The sequence below is a fragment of the Xiphophorus maculatus genome, chromosome 4, assembly GCF_002775205.1.
Source record: "Xiphophorus maculatus strain JP 163 A chromosome 4, X_maculatus-5.0-male, whole genome shotgun sequence".
NCBI classification, from domain to species: domain Eukaryota; kingdom Metazoa; phylum Chordata; class Actinopteri; order Cyprinodontiformes; family Poeciliidae; genus Xiphophorus; species Xiphophorus maculatus.
Window position 1 is genome coordinate 18,905,811 of NC_036446.1, and position 22,591 is coordinate 18,928,401.

Sequence of the window (22,591 nt, forward strand, 5' to 3'; positions counted from 1 at the left end):
TGCATTTGAAGACTGATTTTGTGAAAAGTGATTAAATCACACCTATTGAAAAACGTTTGAGTTTAAAGTGCATTGTGGGTCTTAAAACCAATACAGCACAGATGAACTCAACACTCAGTTTGGAAATGTGCCTTAGTGTGACTAATGGCTACTTTTTATTTGCCGTGTTTGTGGGGACGTACCCCACAGTGAAGAACTGTCTCATCTCTTGTCGCCGTGAGCGCATCATCTGCTTGTACTCTCCAATACGAAGCTTTTTGCCATCTATAATACAGGTCCTCTTAGGTCGTGGCTTGTACTTGTAGTTTGGATACTTCTCTAGGTGAAGCTTACTCAGACGGGCTTGCTCTTCGTAGTATGGCTGCTTGTCCTGGTTAGACATAGACTTCCACCGAGAACCTGTGGCAAGAGAAGGAACTTTTCAGCACTTGGAAAAGTTTCAATGATTGTTAAAATTTCACCAAGTGGCTCAAAAATTGGAGGAGAAAGCTGAAGTCTGTCCGAAGCAGTTTACACAACAATCAGGGATACAGGAAAGTTTCTAAATAGCAGAGTAGCATGTCAATTTATTTTTAAAAGTATATCAAAGAAAGTCACTAAAACATTCAATTCACAGTTTCTTTTATTTCTGGAGGGTTCAAATATTTTCATTTAGCACCACAAACAAAGAAACAAAGGCATTCCTTTTATTGCAGTAACATAATGTCATACTTGGAATATTTCCAAAAATCAAACAGATTTTTAGAACTTATTTTAATACTTAGTACTCATGAGGAAGCATGTCTTAATCGTGTACCAAATCAGCATATGAATTTATTAATCCGCCAGATCTAAATGTGAAGCAGAAATTTTCTCCAGCCATCACTCAATATAGTAAACACAAGACAACTCAAAATTCTAGTTGTCTTGTGTGACAGAAGTGTCTTTATCTTCATAAGTCAGAAAATGGTAAAAAGGACAAAAGGGACATCAGGGTGGTTAGGGTAGCACCTTATCAACTATTTAGTTTTAGGCTTTTCAAACATCTTTGCCAGTGATAGTGGAGGGTGCTATATTTTTATATTGCAAGTTAGTGATCCTTGACCAACAGAATAACATGGGTAGTTTTATATTATTCTGTTAAAGAAAATCATGCACCAAAATGCTTGACCATTTTACAACAACCTCTTGATAAGTGTGGCAGCACATTATACTAAAAGAGAGACATGCTTGCACCTTACTGTCAAAAACTAAGGAACAACAAGCCTGTGCAGTAAATACTACAGCTCCATGAAGTACACTACACCGCCATGGATGACAGCACTTTTAACAGCTCTGATGTATGGACTCCTGTGCTGAGGGGACAAGACCCATTTAGTCTCTGTCATTTTTCATGACAAACACTTATGGTAGTGATGGGCCATAAATCCATCTGTATGCTGAGGTGAACTGATGCACAGTAGCCTATGCTGTAACACACACTCACTCCCGAAAAGAAAAGAAAGAAAGAAAAAAAACACACACACAAATGTTGTGTATTTCCATAACAGAGAGTGTCAACACCACTCTAATGTAGAAAACTGATAAAATATTTTGAGTTACAGTAATACTATGGTGAGATATTTTTTTCTGTCATGCAAGAAGTAAGTCCACTGATTTACTTTACAGCATTTAAAAGACATCTTAAATGTTTACAAAAATTCCAGCAAAAACCAAAACAAAATAAAAAAAGTACATCTGCATCCTTTCTTTAAATTACAACTTTTATAGCTAATACAAAGGGCCTCACCCAAAATCTTGCTTATGTTGGAGTTGTGCATATCCGGGAACGCCTGGAGGATCTTGCGCCGCTCATCTTTGGCCCACACCATGAATGCATTCATCGGCCTTTTAATGTGGGGCTCGTTGTTGTTCCGTCCTCGGGACTCCCGGAAGACCCGCGCCTCGGTAGATCCAGCACCTCCTGTTGGCCAACAATAATAGGGTTGGGATTTATCTGCAGAGCCATTGACTGCCTTGGACTCTGGAAAAGCCAGAACAGGAACAAGAGACAGCGAAGCAAGGCATTGATTAAATGACGAGCCAGGTTTAAACTCTCCTTCATCTGCTATCAACGCCTCTATTTTCATCATAAAGAACATTTTTCTAAATGAGCGCTGGGAAAACAAACCCTCCCAGAGGGACAGAGTTTTCTTTTGAGTGGAAAATTTGACTTGAAAGGATTAAGAGCTACAAACTGAATACATTGTCAGTTAACACAGAGCGGTGTTCTTCCACTCTTTCCGAGCTCCATCTGAATCCAGAGGATTAAACCATTTGACTTCTAATGTTTTTTTTTTTGTTGTTTAAGTGTTTGCTTTTCCGACGTGCACACTTTTCAGTTTGACATTCAGACCGTCCATAAAAAATGCCAGCATAAATAATAAATAGGAGACTTGAGGCAATCTTTAGAATAGAAATTCAAAGATTAAACTTGAACTCTGGCAAATCTTAAAGCTTCCTTAAAAAGTATATTTCACATGTATATGCACAAATAATTCTTTTCTGTTGTTTTTTTCCCCTGTTGTTTCTCAGACTTTTCCTTTGCCCTTCTAGTATGCAAACATTCACACACACACACTCACCCCCACAAATAAACCAGACCCACATTAGCGCAGAGAGAGTGTGCCGATTCTGCAAAGTGCTGTTTCTCAATCAGGGCATTCACAATCAGCATAAGAGAGTTTCTCTCAGTATTAAACTGTACATCAGGCTGATAATGATTTCTGTTTGCATGCGTATTTGCTTCCTTTTATATGTAAGATGTGAAAGAATTAAATAAAAGCAGTATGAATATTTAAACAAACAAAAACATGTTGATAAACAAGGCTTGAAAAATAAGACAAAAAAAGAGCCTTCCATATGCTACGATACATCTTTAATGATCTCAGATCTGGAAAAGAAAGCTTGGGATGACTCATGCATATTTCATCATCCACATGTGAAGCCTTCTCATTAAACCATTTCACCAGCAGCCTTGGCACACGTTACCTGGGGTTTGATTTCTATTATTATTTCAGTTTATAAACAAATCAAACTCTTAATGAGTAATCGAGGGCTGTGCGGAGGCATTAATTCAAAATCCACAGAAACCTCGCTCTGTGTTAATCACTGAAGATGTCACTCCGACATTTTCAGCCACAAGATTTTGTTTTCTCCTCAAAAACATATATCTTCTATTAAGACAGGCACTTTTCTCACTATTACATTTAGAAGAATAATAATAAAAATGATGAACAGTACACTGAGTTTCTGCAGTGAGAACAGTCACAATGAAATAATGTGTTTTCACACAGTGACACTGCACATGTTTCGACAAATTTAGGTCCTTGGCCTAAAAACTAAACTCTGTAAATATATATATATTTTTTTTAAATAAAATGTTCTTACTTGATTTCATACAGGAGCTCAGAAAAAGTCAATGTAGCATTTTTTCAGCTAAGCTTGAAAAATGTCAAAAATCATCTGCTTCCCAAACTGAGTCACACTTGTAAATAAGTGTTTTAGCACACAGCGAAAGGGCTGTACATCAGGACGTTTAAAAGCTAATCCCAAGCTCTGACTGCACTATGTCTGTGTTTGCTTTTGCCTCCTGGAATGCTACAGGCCTTAAAGCCATCACGAATTCAGGAATAATACAGTACCTTTGCTTCCACCAAACCCCACAGTACGTTAATTTCATTTAGCATGCACTCACTGTACAGGATGAATTGATTTCACTTTGTTTGCTTTTGACAACCATGTTTATTGTGCAATGAAATGTGGTGTGGCGGAGGGCTGACAGTATCCATCAATGCGGGGCAATCTGCTGACTGCCAGGGCCAGATGAAGGTATTCATTAGCTCAGGAGCGCAGCGCTCACTCAGACACGACAGCCAGTGTCTGCACCCCGGGATCGCTTGCTGTAATTTACGATACCCCCCATGCCATTACTCTATCACTGACACTGATTCAGCAATTTATATACTGGAGTGCATGCATATGGGCAGAGGTGATCTTCTTATGGGGAGGGGTGCAAAACAACTGCCTGCTATCACCTAGTGCCACATCAGTAGTTAGCCAGGAAACCAGCCACGTGACTGGGTCCTTTGGAGGGAATCCAGATGAGCCATGGGTCTTTTACCTCGCAGAGTTGCTCACTTGGGAAAGTGCCTGTCGGATGTTACAGGAAGTTGTAGAACTGAGCAACAAAAGCAGTTTTCAAACAGTTAAAGTTATGCTATGGTAGGTATGAATATTCAAAGTACCGTAAATCTGCTGCCAGTTAACCCAGGCACCTTTTTTAAGATCTTTGACCTGAAATAATAGCTTTTGAATTAATGTATAGCAGTCCCAGGCAGTCCAGTTCTTGATGTAGGTAATATGGGTCACTGCCCACAAAAACTTGGAAAAAAAAGTGATTTATCAGTTATCTATTGCTTTTCTTGCATTGCCTGGTAAATGGGAAATGGGTGCTCTATTGTGTTGCTCAGTGCACCATTCTTGCAATGCCTCAGATACATCCTGTGCATCCATATCAGAAGAAACTCCTGGGGACTGCAACATGGAATTTACTGCAACATTGTTTCTGTTTTATTGGAAACTGTGATACTTCTCTGGCGTTTTGAACATTTTCTCCCAGGAGAGGCGGGACATTTAGGAATCAGTTAGTTAGGTGTTTGATTGTGTAAATAAACACAGATGTTTAGCAGTGACAGGGCCAGGCCCCCTGGGTGGTAACTAGCGAGGAAGCGAAACAGAGGGAGAGCTGCTTAACAGAATTCATTGTGATTCATGAGGCCTGCAGCTCAAGTGTGACAGAATGATATGAGAATCCACTTTTAATTTGTCTCTCCTGGTAGCACTGCAGACAAGAAGAATGAATTACAGTGTGAAAGCGCAATTGTGTGCGTGTGTTTGTGGGGAGGAAAAAAAATGAAAAGAGAAAGCAAATAATGAGGAAGCAGGAAAAAAAGGCAAAGAATTAGAGAGAGAATGCAGCGAGGTCCCAAACCCAATCGCACCTGTGAGCTGCAGGCTGAGACTCGACTGTGTACCAAGCCAGAGGGTAGCGCTGCCCCGACTGCCCCCTGTCCTCCGCCTTTTCTCCACCCTACTCATCTTTGTTCTGTCGTCATACATGTGCTGTCACCCAGGAATCTGCTCGAGAGGATGAGCCTCGGTGAGCACGCAACCAAATCTAACACCTCCAAGTGAAGGCATTTAACGCTGACAATGGAGCCTCTCCCTCAGAGCAGGATCAGGCGAGATTAATGGGTTTAGTCAGACAGAACGCAGAGCTCAGTGGCTCTGCTGTAGCCTGAGCTCATGGCATGCTAGTTTAACCGTTACAAATTACAAGTGATGTAAACATGACTTTTTTCAGTGTTTTTTATTATTTTTAGCTTCCCAGATTATGCATGCGTTAAGAGTCCGTGCAGGACTTAACAACATATGGCTTGCTTGTTACAACTTGCAGGTGGCAGATTACCACCTGAGAACATAAAAACTACTCTTGACCTTCTTCATTTACTCAGCTAGTAATGCTAAATTGCGTTTTTACCAGCTTTGTGCATCTCAAGACTGAGATGGTGCACTTTTTTTTTCTCAAATTTACACACTGTCAGTCAGATCAGAGGGAAAACACCTGCGAAAATTAGTTCAAACCATTTTAGCACATGAATATGCTTTGATTTAAACAATTCCACTGTAGGTATGGTGGGGGATTTCTAGGGTTGTTGTTTCTTTCGCAATTAGGTTTCCTAACTTTATCACCCTGTACTTTCCATCTTCCCATCAAGGGTGATCACCTTTACTGTGCTTCTTAAAAGCTTCCCCAAACCATGATGCTACCACCATTTTTTTTACATTGAGAATGTGTGTTCAAGGTGTTAGCTTTAAACTACAAACACAGAGTTTTGCCTGTGTTCAAACCTCAATTCAGTGATGTCAAATTCCAAATAACGTTGGCATGCAGTCAAATTTATCCCACTATTAACACAATTATTTGATTAAGGTGAGTTAAAGCAGAGGCACATCTAAAGTTTGCAGAACACTTATTCTAGAGAACTGGAGTGCCACACATGTGCTCTACTTTTATAATATTCTCAATTGATAATAGTACTTTCTTTCATCTCCAAGGCTTGGGATATTGTTTTTTATGATCTGTCCCTGCACTAAGCTTTGTTAGCTGATATCTTGTGTTCTCCTTGCTCTTTAAAATGCTGTTTGTTCAGGCCTTTTGTGTGACACAATTTCTTGATACCAAGAAAAAATTCCACACTCTACTTACAAAGTAAGTGTCTTTTGAAGGTAATTGGTTACCTTGAGGGGAGAAAGGGATATCTACGAATGCTTGCCACACCTTTTAGACTTTTATTTGTCAAGATTTTTGACAATTTTGTTTTAATTTTCTTCCACACCACAATTATACTGCACTTTGTGTTGGTATAACAAACAAAGGGACACTAATAATAATTTATAATGTGAGAAAATGTGAAAAATCTCAAGAGGAAATAACAGTTTTCCAAGCCCCTGTATCTTTACCTAATGTAACATTTCTCTAAATTCTATTTCCTTCTTCCACATATCACTCTAGCATTCTACAGACCTTGGAGATATGGTCAACTTTAAACAAACATCCCATTCAGTAGAAGAACTTCATGCTGCCACTCATGAATGAATTAAAGTTCAAGCTAGCCAAGGGTATTAGCTGTTAAATCACATGAGCTGTGTATATTACATTTCTTGCCATCCAGAAGCAATCAAGAGCTTCCATAACAGGCACTGGCTGCACACTGCATCTGCTTAGTTTGGTTGTTCCGTCCTGGAGGGAAAGCTGCTGCAGACTAGCGCCTTTCACACCCTATACATTTGTTGGGTGGGACACCCAGTAATTTTCTCTTTGAGGAAACACCAAAGTATATGCGTTGTGTTCTGATCTACTTGGGAAAAAGTGTGTTAAAATGCAGATGTTTCCAAAGTAATTTCCTTTCCGTCTGGGGTGAAAATTCTTCCAAAAAACTAATTGCATTACTCATTTTAGATGTCTGGGGAAAATAAATTGGTCTGAATTTAGTGGAAAAGCCACATAAACTTTAGTAGATATTTTTTTTCACAACAAACTGGAAGTATAATGTTTTTGGGGGAAAAAATAACATCTGAAATTACAAGTTTTTTTTTTTTTTTATCTAAACCTTGTTTGAAAATCTAAGCAAAAATTAGCTACAGTAACGCTGCTCGTGTCTAATATCATGTGCCATGGAGCCAGGCATTCAAGGAGATTGTCAGGAGAGTTTCAAATGTAAACAGGTTCTGAGAAGAGTAAACAATTTGTTGCTCACATTTTGAAATCCCTCTTCAGCTTTAATCAGTATTTACCTTCTTGTTGCTGTTTAGTTTACAGAGAGATTGATATGCATTTGTGGTGCAAAGAAGAAATGCAAACTGTTTTGAGTTATGAGTGTTGCCCTGTCTCCAAGTCTTTATCCACCCCTCCCCCTGGGAAGAGGACCTATCCCCTCTTCTAACCTCTGTCTGCTCCTAATCCATAGCCCACTGGGAACACTGATGTGAGGCGTCTGGCGCTAGCTTTTCCCTTGGCCCTGAGAAGGACTTAAAAGGACACAAATGCCCTGGTGCGCGCTGTGTTTCTGTCCTGACTCCACGGTAGCCACAGAAGGAGGGTTCCCACCGGGAGAGGGAGCGATGAAAACACATCTGTCCGAGGAGTCAGACGGTTGGGATGGGAGCCTCCGCAGTGGCTCACATGGGAAACATGTCAATGAAGCTGCAAATTTCACCTCTAATTCTCATCTTCAGGATTGGGTGTGATGTGAAACGAAACAGGGTGTGATACAAATGCTTCAAAGCTGGTAAACAAACGTTTCATGGTTTGTTTTCCTATTTCATTTTATTCATTTTTTTTTCCTTTTCAGAAAAGGCTTAATGTGAACTCAACATATTGTCACTTTTTTTTCTAAAATCACTACACAATCTTCACAAGAGTTACGTAAAATGCTGATGGATGATGTTGTCCTGAGAAATATTAATTTCTTTCACTCTTTGCTGCATCAAAGATCACTCAGAAGCACTTGCAGACTGAAATGCCATAGAAACTGCCACAAATATTTTTGTCAAACAAATATTGGTGCACTGAAGCGCTCCATGGTTCTGTGTAGGTGCTAGCACCACAAAAGTGGATGACGCTTTGTCACCTTGGTGCAACCAGAGTTTGCACCATACTGCCTGGGACCTCAAACAACTATAAGAGCAACAGGAGCCAAGCTTGGAAATTAGCCAGCTTTGTTCTTGTGCCCCCTTATCCACCGCTCACCTACCTGTGAAAACCTCTGAGTCATAGCTCACTTTAAATCGAATTCACTCCAACTCCCAAAGAATCTCAGACACAGCCACCACTGTGCTTCTCAGCAACCACACTTTAAATTTTTGCAAAGTGGAAAGTAACACTCCATAAACACGCTACAAAGTTTTAATGAAAGTACTAATTCTGAGGTTTGTATCTACAAATTCATTTAGCCCTTACCATCTAAATCCTCAGGCCTGGTGAGGTCGATCACTCTGTGGCCGATTTTTCCGTCCTCTCCCAGTTTGCCAAGGTGGTGTCCGATGCTGTCGAAATGCACCCTCTCCTGCAGAAAAAAAATTAAGATGTCGGGTTAAAAAAATAAAAATAAAGGAAACACAGGTTAAAATTTCTACAATGAAAGAAGCTGTAAAAATCTGAATCTGAATAATTTGAAAATTTGAGAAGCAGAAAAGGATCTTTGATATATGCAGGTTGTTTTGTAGATACATGGAGTGTGTGTTTTTTTCTCTCTCTGTTCTCTATTCAGTTTAAGATGACAGGAAGAAGAGAAACAGTAAGGGCCCAGGGGTGCTGTAAATAGATTTACAGAAGGATACTTTGTGATCCCAAGCACACAATGGGACTGTGGCCCTCTTTGCAATGCTCAGATTTTTCTTCCTCCGCTGCCATCTCCCTCAGCCTCTATTTCCCCAGTCTACGGCACTGAGAGCTAGGCACCCATCATTTATTCAGGGTTCATGTTTTGGTGAGCGCACCGTGTTTTCCCGTTTGTCATGTCGCTTTGTGCTCAGATTAAACTTGGCATCATGTTGTACTTGAGCACAATGAAACCCTGTCATTCAGCACTCCGTGACAATATTAAATGTCATGTCCGTGTGCATTTACAGAATAAAATAACAGCTTTCGGAGGGCCTCTGAATAGTTGCTGCACATTACACTTAATGTATTATGCAAGGGGAGAGAGTGCCGACTGCTGCTGGCTCCATTGTTGAATGACCTACTTCCTCTGTGAATACACAGAGCATTAGCGAAGGGCTGTCCTGCTCTCTAAAGACTCAACTAGGAGATGGACACTTTGACTCTGCATGATACAAATAATACCACCTCCCCTTTTCTAAGGTTTTTTTTTTCTTGATGTGTGTAAAAGCAGACATAAGGAGAAAAATAAACAAAAAACAAAAAACATTTGTTTTATATGCAGGGTGCATGCATTCAATCCTTGCGATCAACCCTGTGTGAACAGACTTTCAGGTAGAGTCTTTATGCTAACATCTCCCCAGCCGCATACACTAACATCTGCAAATACATTAATTTTTCTGTAAATTGAATTGTTTTATTTTCCACCTTACAGAGAACTATCACAAATCATATGGATTAAAATGAACTGGTCTAAATTGTAGTTTCTAAAAAGATTTTTTTTTCTCTTAAAAAATAAAAATCATATTGACAAGAATAGCCTGAAGAAATTACAGTGCATTTAAAAAAAAAAAAAAACTAAAAATTGCAAATATTTCCTTCCTCTTTTGTGTGAGCTTTTATCCTTGCATATTAAAAAATATGACAAGATGAAGGATGAAGATAGTTCAAGTGCATTTGAGCTCTTTCATAGAATTTTGATTTTCTTCTTGCTTTTATTTATTCAAGAACTATTCCTCAAAAGAAAGGAATGTGCGAGAGGCGGAAAGAGCTCTGCAATTTACCATTATACTTGAAGGAGCACTCATTATTTATGACCAGCTGAGTGATTCTGATATACAATTAAACACTACCTGCTTATGGCCTGTGATTAGAGGCTGTCTATCTGACGGCCCTTTGCTTACTTAAGTGTTTTCTAATTATGACATATGCGGTGGTCCCTGCTGGGCGAGAGGACACTTTGTAAAGAGAAGACGAAGTATGGGGCCTTTTCACCGTGACACGTTCTGTGCGTGGACATGTGCGCCACGCGTGTACAGAGCCCTATCCATCACCCATCCACATTATTGCTCTTAATGAAAGAAGCCAGCAGCCTGATGACAAAGTGACTGAAGTGCGATTAGCTGGATGGTGGTGCTCCACATGCTTCCTCTTGGACAGTCCGGTAGGAAGACACAGTGTTTGCTAGTGCTGGATGCCTGTAATAAAGTAGTCATCTCATCCCTCTTCTGTGCTTCGCTGGCCCTTCTTGATCAATCAAGTCCTTTTATAAACTCATGATCATTAAGCATCATGTTGGGCTGGGGAGAAGAGAGGACGGGACGATCCGTCAATGATTTCCATTAATAACTAGCGCAGCGTTGAGCATCTTCCTCCACTGCACTGAGTCATATGATCGCTGGAGATCAGCGCGTTAAGACAGCTCCGAACAACGCTGAAAGAAAGTCTTGTCTAGGGGTTGTTTTGAGGTTGTTTCACTTTAAGTCAACATTTTTTTTTCCATAGAAGCCAGCACTTTGTGTGCTACAATATTATGGTCTAATTAAAGTAAGTATTGCTCTGCTGCTATGCTAATTAATACAAGCCTATCAGTCCAATACAGCGTCACAAATTTTCATAAAATTTTATATACTGAGTTAATATACTTATTGGTTATAGGTTTGGTAATTTATATCTGTGAATCAAAAATATAGCTGAAATTAGGGCCATAAGTTATCTGCACAGCACTGGGGTTTTGTTTTAGGGCTGGAAAATATTCAGTGAACTAATGCTTCTTTACTGCCCACGCATCAAGTGCTGTGATAAATTAATGGCAGTTTTATTATTTTATAGTGTCATTAAATTTTTACTGATCACTCTGACACAGCGGAGTAGCAAAGGACATGCAGTATCTGGGGGAAGTGGGGTTTTTTTGCCGCGGGAAGAGACGAGGAGGCAGGGAAACGCAGGCCCATCAGTGTATGGCTAATATAAAAACTGTATTTATAATGCAGAGTCAGAGGGAGAGATGCTGAGAATTAAAGCCGGGAGAAAATATATGCGAAAGAGCTGTCGCTTAACCCAAAGAGAACATAAAAACAAAACAATGTTGGTAAAAACAGATAAAGATAAAGAATCAGGAAACAAAAGATGTAACAGTGCATATTATACCCCTCCCTTTTGACCACAAACAGCTGGCAAGCTACCAGTCACTCCTCTAAATGACTTCAGCATGCAGCTCCCCATACCGCAAGTAAAATTACAGCAGTGCGCTCCGAGCTGCAGTGGAGGACTGCCACCCACAACAGTCTCCTCTGCCCTGCCTGTGCAGCCTTTTGTCTGTGAAGTTTAGAAACAGATGTAGGACTTCTTAAGCTGCACATGACTTCAGCTGGCAAGTGAAGTTGGTGAGGAGAGCCAGAGAGGCTGTGAGTCACAGAGGAAGGGAGAGAAGTAGAAAGAGGAATAGATAGCCAAATCTGTGGAACGTCTTGGGCGAGGGAACCCAAAAGGGCTCTTGTCAATGTTGCGAAGAAAAGCTTTAATCTGGCTGGCCACAGAACATGCGCTCGAGGCCCTCTGCTCTGCCCACAGGGCGTTTTCTGGGCAGAGGCGGGTGGCGGACGGCCCTGTGTATTGTGCCTCTTGCCCTGGATTTCGGCAAAGCACTGCCAATCATGACACTCCTTTTCTCTCACATCTGTAAATAACCTGAGGCTATGAGAGAGCAATAGGCCTGAGATTGTTCAAATAGATCTGAAAAATATCTACACTGAGCAGTCAGGTAGATGCTGTGAAGATGGGGGGAGAGTTTGTTCTTTTCATGTTGAGCCTTTCTTCATATGTACAATTTCTCCCATAACATCTTAAAAATACCTGATGAAATGCATATGTTGAATGTTTCTCTACAATTTTGTTAATTAAACTCTAACTAAGCACTCATTTAAAAACTAAGCAAAGGAGGACAGATACTTAGCTGTATCCAACAGATAGAGCAGCAGGGTCTAAGATAATTTATTTCAAGTGTTTTAAAACTAAAATAGATTTTTTTATATATATTCAAAATAATTACTAAATACTCTCACATACACACATACTGTAGATGCTTTATAAGAGATAGACAGAGATAGTATGAGTGAACTGGTAATGCTGTTTTCAAATGACAGTTTCATTGAACACATGAAAAATTATCCAAATAAATAAAAGGGGAGAAAAAAGAAAAAAAAAAGAAACATTTAACTATCCAAAGCAGCCAGTGAAATAATAATTAGCCCCTGTGCAGCTAAAACGTCTATCAAGTATTTACAGTAACTGGCATGAGTCTTTTAGGTCTTTATGAAGAAAATTTAACCCACCCTTCTTTTGAGGAATTGTTATATTTCAGGCTTATTGGAGGGTTTATGAGTGTGAACAGCTGTTTAGGATCATACCACAGCACTACAATCAGATTTAAATCCAGTCTATGACTAAGTAACTCCAACTTTACTTTGTTTATTAACCGTTCAGAGTTGAACTTGTTGGTGTTCTTTTGATCACTGTCCTGTCCTTTCTCTGTCACTCTGGAAAGTGGATTATCGACTAGATTTAAGGCTTTCATATTTGGAGTTTCTGACAGCTGCAAAACCATAAATTGCAACTTGTATCCAATATTGTCCATTTCTGGCACTTGTTATATTACACACTTGGCATGTGGCACATTGAAGGCAATAGTTCAGACCACAATGCAGTGCTTTGTGTATTGAGCGTCAGTCACCACTGTGTTCTAAGCCTCTTGAGAGAAGACTGAGCGTTCCAGACCAAAGCCCTTAACAATCTGTCCCAGTCCTGCCGGAAACAAAGACGACACCTTGCCATGGTAACAGTTTCTCGCAGTTCGCCTCCTCATCTGGTTTATATTTTTATTGTAACCATGTTATTTATAAGTCTGCAGCTTTCCAGTAGTTTAGAGCAATTTAAATGTTAAGTACATCCAGGCATGCGGTAAACCCGCAGGTCCTTTCATGGGGGCTTTTGCTCTTTTTCTACCCAGAGCTGTCCATTTGCTAAGGCTAATGCAGGCAGTGACAGAATCAACAGTAGCGGCCACAAAAGGCTGGCATCTGTTCTAACATATCACAGAGCAAAAACAGAAAACTATTCTGGTTCCATTTGTTTAGTCAGGGCATCGCCTCATTTCTTTCAAAGGGAACACAGGCTCCTTTCTGAGGAAATATTGACAATTTAATAAGATAAAACAAAGTTGTGAATTTCTCTAAATAAACTGACATATACATAGCTATGAATCAAAATGTGATATTTGTCATTCTCATTGCTGTGACAATTTCTCAATCCTCAATTAGTGCACAACAGATGCACTAAACATAAGATGGACCTCAGCCTTTAGCCTTTTTTAAACCCCATGAGTAACTAACAGCGGGATATTGCACTGCTGCACTAACACTTTAACACACTAACAAAACCCCAAGTAGATTCTATGGTGATTCCAGCCTAACTTCAGCAATACCACAGACTGTAAATAGTTTTCTGTAGTACATTCTTTCCCTCATTCTTTCTTGTGAGCACCTTTTGGTGAGGAGCATCATAGCGTTTAACCACTTGAGTCAGTAGCATTTCTGAACGACTGTAGAGAGCAAGAAATTCATCTTGTTAAAAGGAGGCTGGGAAAATACTGCCAAATCAACCCACAAAGATGCAGCCTCGATGCTTTCGACGGAAGCAAAAGGCTCGACTCAGGACAGTCCCACATCTGTGCAGACACACTTTTACATTATTTTTTATTCTTTTGGCAAAGGCGAACAATTGGACAAAGCATTAATGTAAGCAATCTTCACAATAGCAATTGCTGGCTGCAGCCAGTGCCTGCGAGCTGAGCATAATCTAATTTGGATGGGCAAACCCTTGTATGCCAAGGATTTACACTGCAGCCAAAATGCCTTGGTTTGCAATTTCCAAGACAGCAGTCGAAAAGGAGCAGAAAATTGCTTCCAGGGCTGCAAAGCAGACAAGATTATATTCAAAGTCTTTGTGAGGGCTTTGCCTGAATAGGGCCCTGGCATCACATGCATACAAACACTTACATGTGGTTATATGCACACGCATATACAAACACATGTACGCACACAGGGGGAACAGTGCAGCAACTACAACCCATAGGTTAGGAGTGTGGATTCTGTGAAGCACAGGTGTAATCTCCACTTGAATATTTACAGGCTGAGCTTTGGGATACAAAAAAATGGACAATTGTAGTCATCAATACTGAGGAGAAGTGGTGTTGTAGGGCAGAAAGGGCAGCTCAATAGGTTAATACACTGACCTTTCCCCTTTTGATTCCAGTTAGGGACTTGTCAGCAGAAGAATACATTTTATCTCAGACTAGCTAAGGTACGCCACATATCCTGTGTTTTATTCGTGTTAATATCAGAGAAATTGATGTGTCACAGTCAAAAATAAGTTTTATCGGAAAAATAAGAGTTCTGTCACAAGACTGACCACAAAGGGGATCTTTTTTTGGCAATGTTACTGTTTTTGTTTTTTTCAATTCTGCCATACTAAACACTTGATCAGTAATAATGTAGATGTAGATCACAATAAAGAATGGTGTCTAGGAGATTAAAATCTTAAATAAAACTGTTTTTTTTGTTCAGTCACAAATGACTAGAATTTTTATGGATGCTAAAGCCTTGTGTGCTTCAAATCATGTGTCTCATCATTTATGTATGATTATTATAAGATTGATTATGTGATTTTTTTTTACAGTTTCATAACAACAGCACAATTCAAGCTACTTGTATTTTCCTGAAATATAAGTCTGAATTATTAAGTGAAGGTTGCTGAGCAATCTGTGTTTTCACTAAACATTCTTAGTAAAGGTCTGAAGGTCGTAATAAAAATTTGGCCACACAGATATTCAATATTTGTCCAGCATACAAGGAAACAATTCAGTTCATTACAAATGGCCTTGCATTGACTGTGTGTGACTGCAGATCTGCTGGTGCATTCTAGGTAAAAGCTTCCAGTGGGTGAGGAGGAGACTGTAAATAATGGAACAAAGTAATTGCCCTCTGCAGACAATAATACCTTTAGATAAATATTTCAAAAAGGTAAATTGCAGAAGGGTTGTAAAAGGTTTTATTGTACTGATGGGATATAGTAAATACAGACAAATAAAAAGACAACCACGTAAACCCGCTCTTGTAATGCATGAATATTTTACATGTCCTCAGGTTAAAGGCTCATATACTGCTGAACAAAGTCCGATCTATCCCACTTTCTCCTAGGTCAGAGGGAAGAAAGGGAAGGAAGAAGAGATGAAGGCCAGGGAGGAATGCATTGTACTGTTCAAATACACTATGTATGAAAAGATGAATTGATCTATCTGTAAGCAGCACTTAGACCCACTCCTCTGCCTGGTCATTACAGCCGGATAAATCAATATTTAATATCCCCCTCTAACAGCCACACTGAATGATCTTAACCTCTCCTTAATCCCATTTATGTTACCTTCCAGAATCTTCTTCATGTAAGCTCTCACTATGATAAACTTCCAAACAAGAGACTGAAAGGGGGACTATTAAAGACCACGCCATATTTATGTCAGGTGAGGAGCTTCCTTAAAATATTAATATTCTGAAACTGACTAAAAGTGAAAGCTTTTATCTGAACCATCTGAGCCTTTCTGTTGGCTTGTTGCATCAGCAAAAGACTCTCTCGCCGCTCTCATTTAAGAGCTGAATTATAACTTACTGTCCTTTATTTGCAGCCAAAGGATGAAGATTATGGGGGCAATTCTTTTTGCTGACTTAATAGAGCTTATCTCCACCAGACTGTCCTGTCTGAAACCATATCATTAGAACTAATATATGACAATGCCTTGCTAAGTAATGGACAATGAAGAAAGTTTTTCATGAGTTTGGGTATGGGGTAGCTGCTTGTCCACAACAGATAATGTGTTGGTGAAAAAAACTTTTACACCTGTGGAGCAAAGCTCGATGCAACTAGACATCCTGACATGGTAAAAACAATTTGCTAAAATGTTCGTGGTTGTTTTTAACAACCATTTCTCGGGTTTAAAGAGAATGGTCTGAAAAAACGAAAGTATCCAGTGAGCAGCAGTTGTATGAATGAAAAAAAATATTTGTTAAGAGAAGACTTGGCAGATTTGTTTGAGATGATGGAGATGAACTAGTGGTTAAAATGACCTTTGTTACAGCAAAGAATTCAAAAGTCATTTTGTTCTTCTTCCACTTTGGACACATGAACAATGAACCAGTGCATTATCACCATCTTTCAGACTGCACATGATATGCTACAGAACCTGAGTAAAACTCTGTGGCATGACAGCTACCATGTTTCTTTTTATGAATTTAAGTGCATAAACATTACCTTTGCTGCTTTGTCTTAAGTAGATCTTGGCAAAAAATTTTTTTTTTGAAACATCAAAATGACTTCAAATTTGCTAATTATCTGCTGATTTCTTTTGTGCTGTAAGTATTTAATCTTAATTTTCCGCAAACACATACACACCAAAACCCACAGCAATTCTTCAAACAACTATTTTAACATTGTCTTTAGAACAGGTTCAGTCAAGAATTCAGATAAAACACCTGAGAAGTCTCTAAGAAGTATAAATGGGAAGTTCTTGTTTTTGTAAAGGCTGTTAAGCTCTACTTACTGAGGACAATGAACTTGTCAGTGTGTTGCTTGTGAAAAAAAGACATTGTTTAGTTAATGCTGTCATGTCATGGCTGATTTTACTGCTTTTTTGACCACAGGCACACCTTTATTGTGAGAAAGAAAGGCAGCTGTACCAACTCCTGCAGCTGAATCTGGAAAAAGGGGACTTGCACAATAGCATAAAAGGCTTTCTGTTAAAGACATCCCTGTTTAAAAAATAATAAAATAGGAAGCCGTTTTTTTTTTCAAAAGTTTGCTTGGATAACAAAATTTAATCCTATTTGATAAAGCTGTTTCTTTGAGCCAAAGTGAGTTAATGGATTGATTTCTTATTGTAAACTCCTTTTGTGGCCAGGGAGTATAAATACCAGAGAGAGGTTTCATCTCTGTCGTTTCAATTTATCTACTGCACTTCAGTAAGAACATAGTTGATTGCCACCTGCAAAGGCAGTAATTTCTTCCAAACACGAAATTAGGAGGAAATCAAAATAGATATTCATAGACTTTTTTACATATACATTGACCCAGTTGAGGGTGTTGGTTGAAAGTGTCAGGTGCTGAAATATTAATGAGCATCGCTCCCAGTTTCTGCCTGCTCCTCACAGCCAACTGGCAACATGGCATCAAGCTGAAGAGAAGAGGACAGCTTTTTTCTTTCCTTGATTGACTCATCGATTGAAGATATTTTTAAAGGGAATCCCTGGGAGTGTGTGCTCCTGGTACAAAGCAGCCCCATCCCGTGTCAAGGGACAGAGAGGGCTGCAAGTCGGCTTTAATTGGGCAAAGACTTCAGAGTTTTCTTAACCCACACCGGGCACTGCCATGGCCTGTCACGGCCCTCACACCAACATCAACAACACAGAAGCCTCTGAGCATGCACACAGTGTTAGGCTAATTTGAGTAAATACACATGTGCAACTAGTCTCTGCCAGTTCTTATCAATACGACCATCCTGGATGTTGATTAAAGGAAAGGATTAGACTTAAGAATTACTGCTGTCTAAAAATGTTCCAGTTTCTTCAGTAGTTTCTGTTTTTTCCACTTATTTTTTGCCAGACAGCTCCTTATTTCTTGCTATATAATGAAAAACTGTTCTGGATAAGGCCTAAACCAGGGACAAAATGGACTACATGATGTTGATTCTGACCTTATCAACTCTACAGTGGTTGAGGCCCACTGAGCTGAGGGCAGACAGCTTTGCGTCTATGCCCTGCTGGTGATGTTGCAGCTGCTCCCTCTGGATCTGCTCCCTCATCTTCCGAGCCTCCTGGATCGCCTTCATCACTGTGTCCTGGTCCCCAAACAATGCGGTGGAGTTTAGAGTGGACAGAATGTCTATGCCGAGAGACAGAACAATTAGTTCACTGCAACATAAAAACTGCAGTTTCAACAATTAAATGTGAGCAACTGTGGAATGATTTTGAAAGACAAACCCCGGCCGAGGCCTCCTCCAAGCGGGCTGGGGATCCCGCCTTTGCCAATGAAACTGTTAGGGCTGCTTTTACTGCCTGGGAACAGGTTTGATGTTGGGGATGTCGGAGATTTGACCATTTCTGTCGTCTTTGGCCGAGCAGACAGGTTGAGGGGCTGTGTTCCCTCCTCCTACGGCAGTAGAGATAGGAGCATGAAAGAAGACAGATGTGAATGGGCTCCTCCCTCCCCTTCTTGGAGGAGCTCTGGATTCCCAGACTGCATGCTTCTTCTCCTCTGTTTCTGGTTAATTACAGAATCTATCCTGACCAACAACTCCTTTCTGATGCCTCCTTCTTTTTGTGTTTCTTCCCTCATCCCTTTCCTCTCCTCTTTTTCTCCTCTGCGATCTTCCTCACAGTCGTCCGGCGCCTTTGTTCACACTAATTAAAGCAGATTCTGTCTCTCTATACATCTTCATCTGTTCTGCCTCTCCTCCTCCCCGCTCTCTGTGTCTGCACTCTGGTTCGAAGAATAAATAATGACCAGATAACAGCGGTGCCAATGATCAAAGACAGCTGTTCCATTCATCAGATGTCGACTTACATTATCTACTTCATTAACTTGTTTTCTAATTTCATTCCTCATTTGTGCATACTTGGTTTTTATCGTACGCTTTGATATGCCCAGTTCTAAAAAATATAAAGTGCAATCTGGCTTTTAAATGAAGTTAAAGGAGGATGTATTTGTTTTGTACTGCTTCACTGGTTGTGGCTTTTTAGACCTGTTACAAATGCAATATGAAGAGCAGGACTTTCCATGTAGTAAATTTGAGCCAACTGAAAGTTATTTACCAAGGGGAGCCAGCCTTTATAACTTATTTAACATATTTATAAAATACTTTATATGTTGGTTACTATTTTGACTTATTTAGTAAGGAAACAGGATGTTAGGCACATTGACGTCAAGCAAGAATAAGCATTAAATGTTGAGAACCCTCAACATTTAAAGCTGCAGTATGTAACTTATATATATATATTTTTTTACATATTTATTGAAACTATCAGCAAATACATGGTATGAGACAGTGTGTGAAAAAGAAATCTAGCTCTTCTGCCTTTTTTCAGTGCTCCCAGTGATATCTGGTAACAACCAATCAGAACTAGGAGGAGAGTCTTAGTGCTGTCAATCACCCCTCTGTGTCTCGCTGCTCAACTGAACCCTCATTAATTTGATTAATGCAGTTTAGTTCTGCAAGTTGATCGCTGTTGAGGAAATTTTGATTAGTAATCCTTTACTTGATGTATCCAAGGAGTATAAATACACGGTAACATAGAGGTCTGTTTCTTTTAGCCACCCTTTAATGAGGCCCACTACTTGCCCATACTTGTCCATATGCACAGTCAGAGTAATAATTAATAGAGTTTAATCAACTGAAATTGGCACCAATAAGGGTGAATAAGTACAAGTTTATTTTACCACTAATTTTAACACTAAATTTTGAATTCCATTAATCAATTTATGGGTGATTTCGGATTTCAGTCCAGAATTGTAATGTACCGGTGGATTGCATAGAATAAATATTTCTTCATTCACAGCACAGTATGATTTCAAATGAAGACTTAAGTTGTCATGTTCTGTTTTTTTAAGAGCCCAAGTGTCTTCTTGTGAAAACATATGGTTGAAGCACAGTGTCCTGGGGCCGTGTTATTACAGTGCCAGAAAGAGTTTGTAAAGCAGTGAAGTTGAAAACATACAAACAAAACTGAAGGCAATGTGATTCCACTGGAGTGTGGAGAGAGAAGGAAGGATGCCAAAACATGTTTAATAATTATTTTAAGTCATTTTAACCCTAACTATATACACCTCAAATCGAAATGTTAATGTGGTCGTGTTAAGACTGGATGTATAAACATCAATCTGGTCTGATGAAGTGAGAATTAAACAAATTACAGCTAAATAAAGTTAAATGGCAAACCAAAAAGGGAGGGGACCTGAATGGGTATGTGTGTGTGTCTTTTAGTGCAAATGAAAGAAAAGCTCAAGTGGTTTCCCACCATGATTTATGGTGCTTCTCCATTGTGATATTATTAAGCTAAACTACTTCAAATGGGCATATGTTTCTGATTATGGTCTTAGTGAGCAAGAATGATGAATGTGTCCTTTTCTTTGCATGAAGGCTGAGTCAAGTCATACCATACAGAAGCAGAACACACATCCTGCATTTGGTTTATTTGCAGGGAGAAGAAAAATATAAAGGTTGCTGATCTCACTTGTTGCTGTGCTTTTGTCTACAGTTGTTATGCGCTTGTGTAATGGGTTTATTCCACTTTAGCTTATAAAAAGGACCTGACTCTATGGAATAACATGTGTTCCAAAAATTACTGACTTGGAGTTGCCACCACTATAGCAACCACATCCACAAAGTTCTGGTTACAAGAGAGGGAGCCTTGTTAAAGCTCCTCAGATTGATGGCCCCACGGTAGCCCGGCTTGCAACCAGTTGGTTTTAATGTTCAAGCACTGACTATTGTAGCAGCTAGTTTATTAAGACAATAACATCTGGGTCAGGCTATGTCAAGTATCACATGAGGTCTAGTCTGGTTGGTGAGTTGGTTAAAGAAACTGTGGGCTGTACCTTTACTTGAGTGATGGGGCTTGAAGAACTTTTGTCATTCTTCAGAGATGATGGAGAGATGGGCCCACTAGTGTTGAGGGGTTGTGGTAGAGGAGGCATCTTGGCTCCAGGAGACACCTGCATGCTGGCAAGCTGGGCGGCGTACAGTTGCTGTAGGGAGGTGGAGAAACCAGCAAGGCGTTCACATCCAAATCCAGCATACATTCAAAGTTTTATATTCTCTCTTTTCCTCTCCCTCTCTGCCTCTGTGTCTGCCTTCATCCCTCCACCCCACTTCTCTTTCTTCTACGTCTTTCCTCCCTTTCCATGAGGCTGGCATTGAACCCTCTTCAAAGGTCTTAACTGTATTTCAAAGGCTGAACCCAGAGAGAGACAGCAGTCTTAAAAACCATACAGAGATGGCTTCCACTCAAAACACTTGGAGCCCCTATTTTCCACTCATCACAGAGAAAAGTTTGCTGCTTGGATGCAAGTGTGTTAGCACAGAGACCTACGCAGCTTACTATTGAAGTTTCTGGCTTGTGATTTGTCTCTGCCCAGCCATCAGGGACAACCCCCCTCATCCCACAAGCACCTTCAGCTGTTGCCATCACAGAATATATTAGACACATTGTAAGCATTTGGAACCTGCACAAAGAGGACTAATATAATCAAAATTACATTACTAACATCGGTTGGGAATAATTTTTGACCCTGAAAACTCAGCTTACATGTACATCGCTGGGATGATTACTCGACTCTGGAATCTGTAACTACACCATGTAATGCCTTGCAGTTAAGTTGTGTTTGTGTTTATTAACCATTCAAAAATAGAAAACCCCTTAATAAAACACGACAAAAGTGGATGCATAATTTTCTTTGCACAAAGAATGGTATAATTTGACAGTGCTTAGACTTTCCATCACATGATGCTTGCAATGATTGGACTTGAGATGTATCTTGGGGCAACTGGCACAAGTCTGACACAAAGAGCTACTGTCTCAAAAAATATGTTCCTTCAGATCCTTGCATTAGATCTCACTTTGAACAGGCGGGGTTCCTTAACCGGCTCACCATGCTTGTTCTCCTCAGTCTAGGTAAAATGTTCAACTTGTTCCGTCAGTGCCAGTTAATAAACGTTATCTCATTTTCTGTTTTGATCTGCTGCAGTTATACAAACAGTGTAAAAAAAACAAGAGACCACCTTGCCCCCGCTGTCCTCACCTTTACTGGTTTGAATGAAGAGGAAAGCAATATAAAGCATGAAGTCAATGTAAATATCTTATGGTATAAACTCATATGTGCTCTTCTGAGAAACTTTATCACTCCCACCCATACACAAAAGGCCCATTCTTCGAGGGGACCTAGGGATAACAACAGCACATGGGCAGCGGAAATGACAGCCTGATTATGTTCCCACAATGATAGTGCTGCCTCCACCTCTCTGACAAACAGCCTTTTGTCCAGGATGGGAGACACAGAAGTCGACCTAACCCCAATTTCTTCCCATCCAGACGAGACTTGGCGATAGAGGAATTTTGTGTGTCAAGGGGAGGCAAAAAGTGAAGAATCTTTTTCTGGAAAAGGAAAAACTTAGGGTTTTCATTCAGTGATTGTCACTCCAGGCTATGTGGAAATCTTAGCAGATGTCTGCTTGACAGATGTTTGCCA

General features: G+C 39.9%; 1 protein-coding gene across 4 annotated transcripts in view; it reads right to left on the bottom strand.

Annotated features, from left to right (window-relative positions):
• sox6 (SRY-box 6) overlaps nt 1-22,591 on the bottom strand; it is a 138,854-nt gene that overhangs the window by 5,568 nt on the left and 110,695 nt on the right. For all 4 annotated transcript variants that reach the window (XM_023332188.1, XM_023332190.1, XM_023332189.1 and 1 more), the window contains 6 exons: nt 20,942-21,091; nt 18,328-18,496; nt 18,042-18,229; nt 8,543-8,648; nt 1,769-1,942; nt 183-399 (listed from right to left, as the gene is read on the bottom strand). In XM_023332188.1, the coding sequence (XP_023187956.1) occupies nt 183-399; nt 1,769-1,942; nt 8,543-8,648; nt 18,042-18,229; nt 18,328-18,496; nt 20,942-21,091 (1,004 nt within the window). The remainder of the gene's footprint in view (nt 1-182; nt 400-1,768; nt 1,943-8,542; nt 8,649-18,041; nt 18,230-18,327; nt 18,497-20,941; nt 21,092-22,591) is intronic.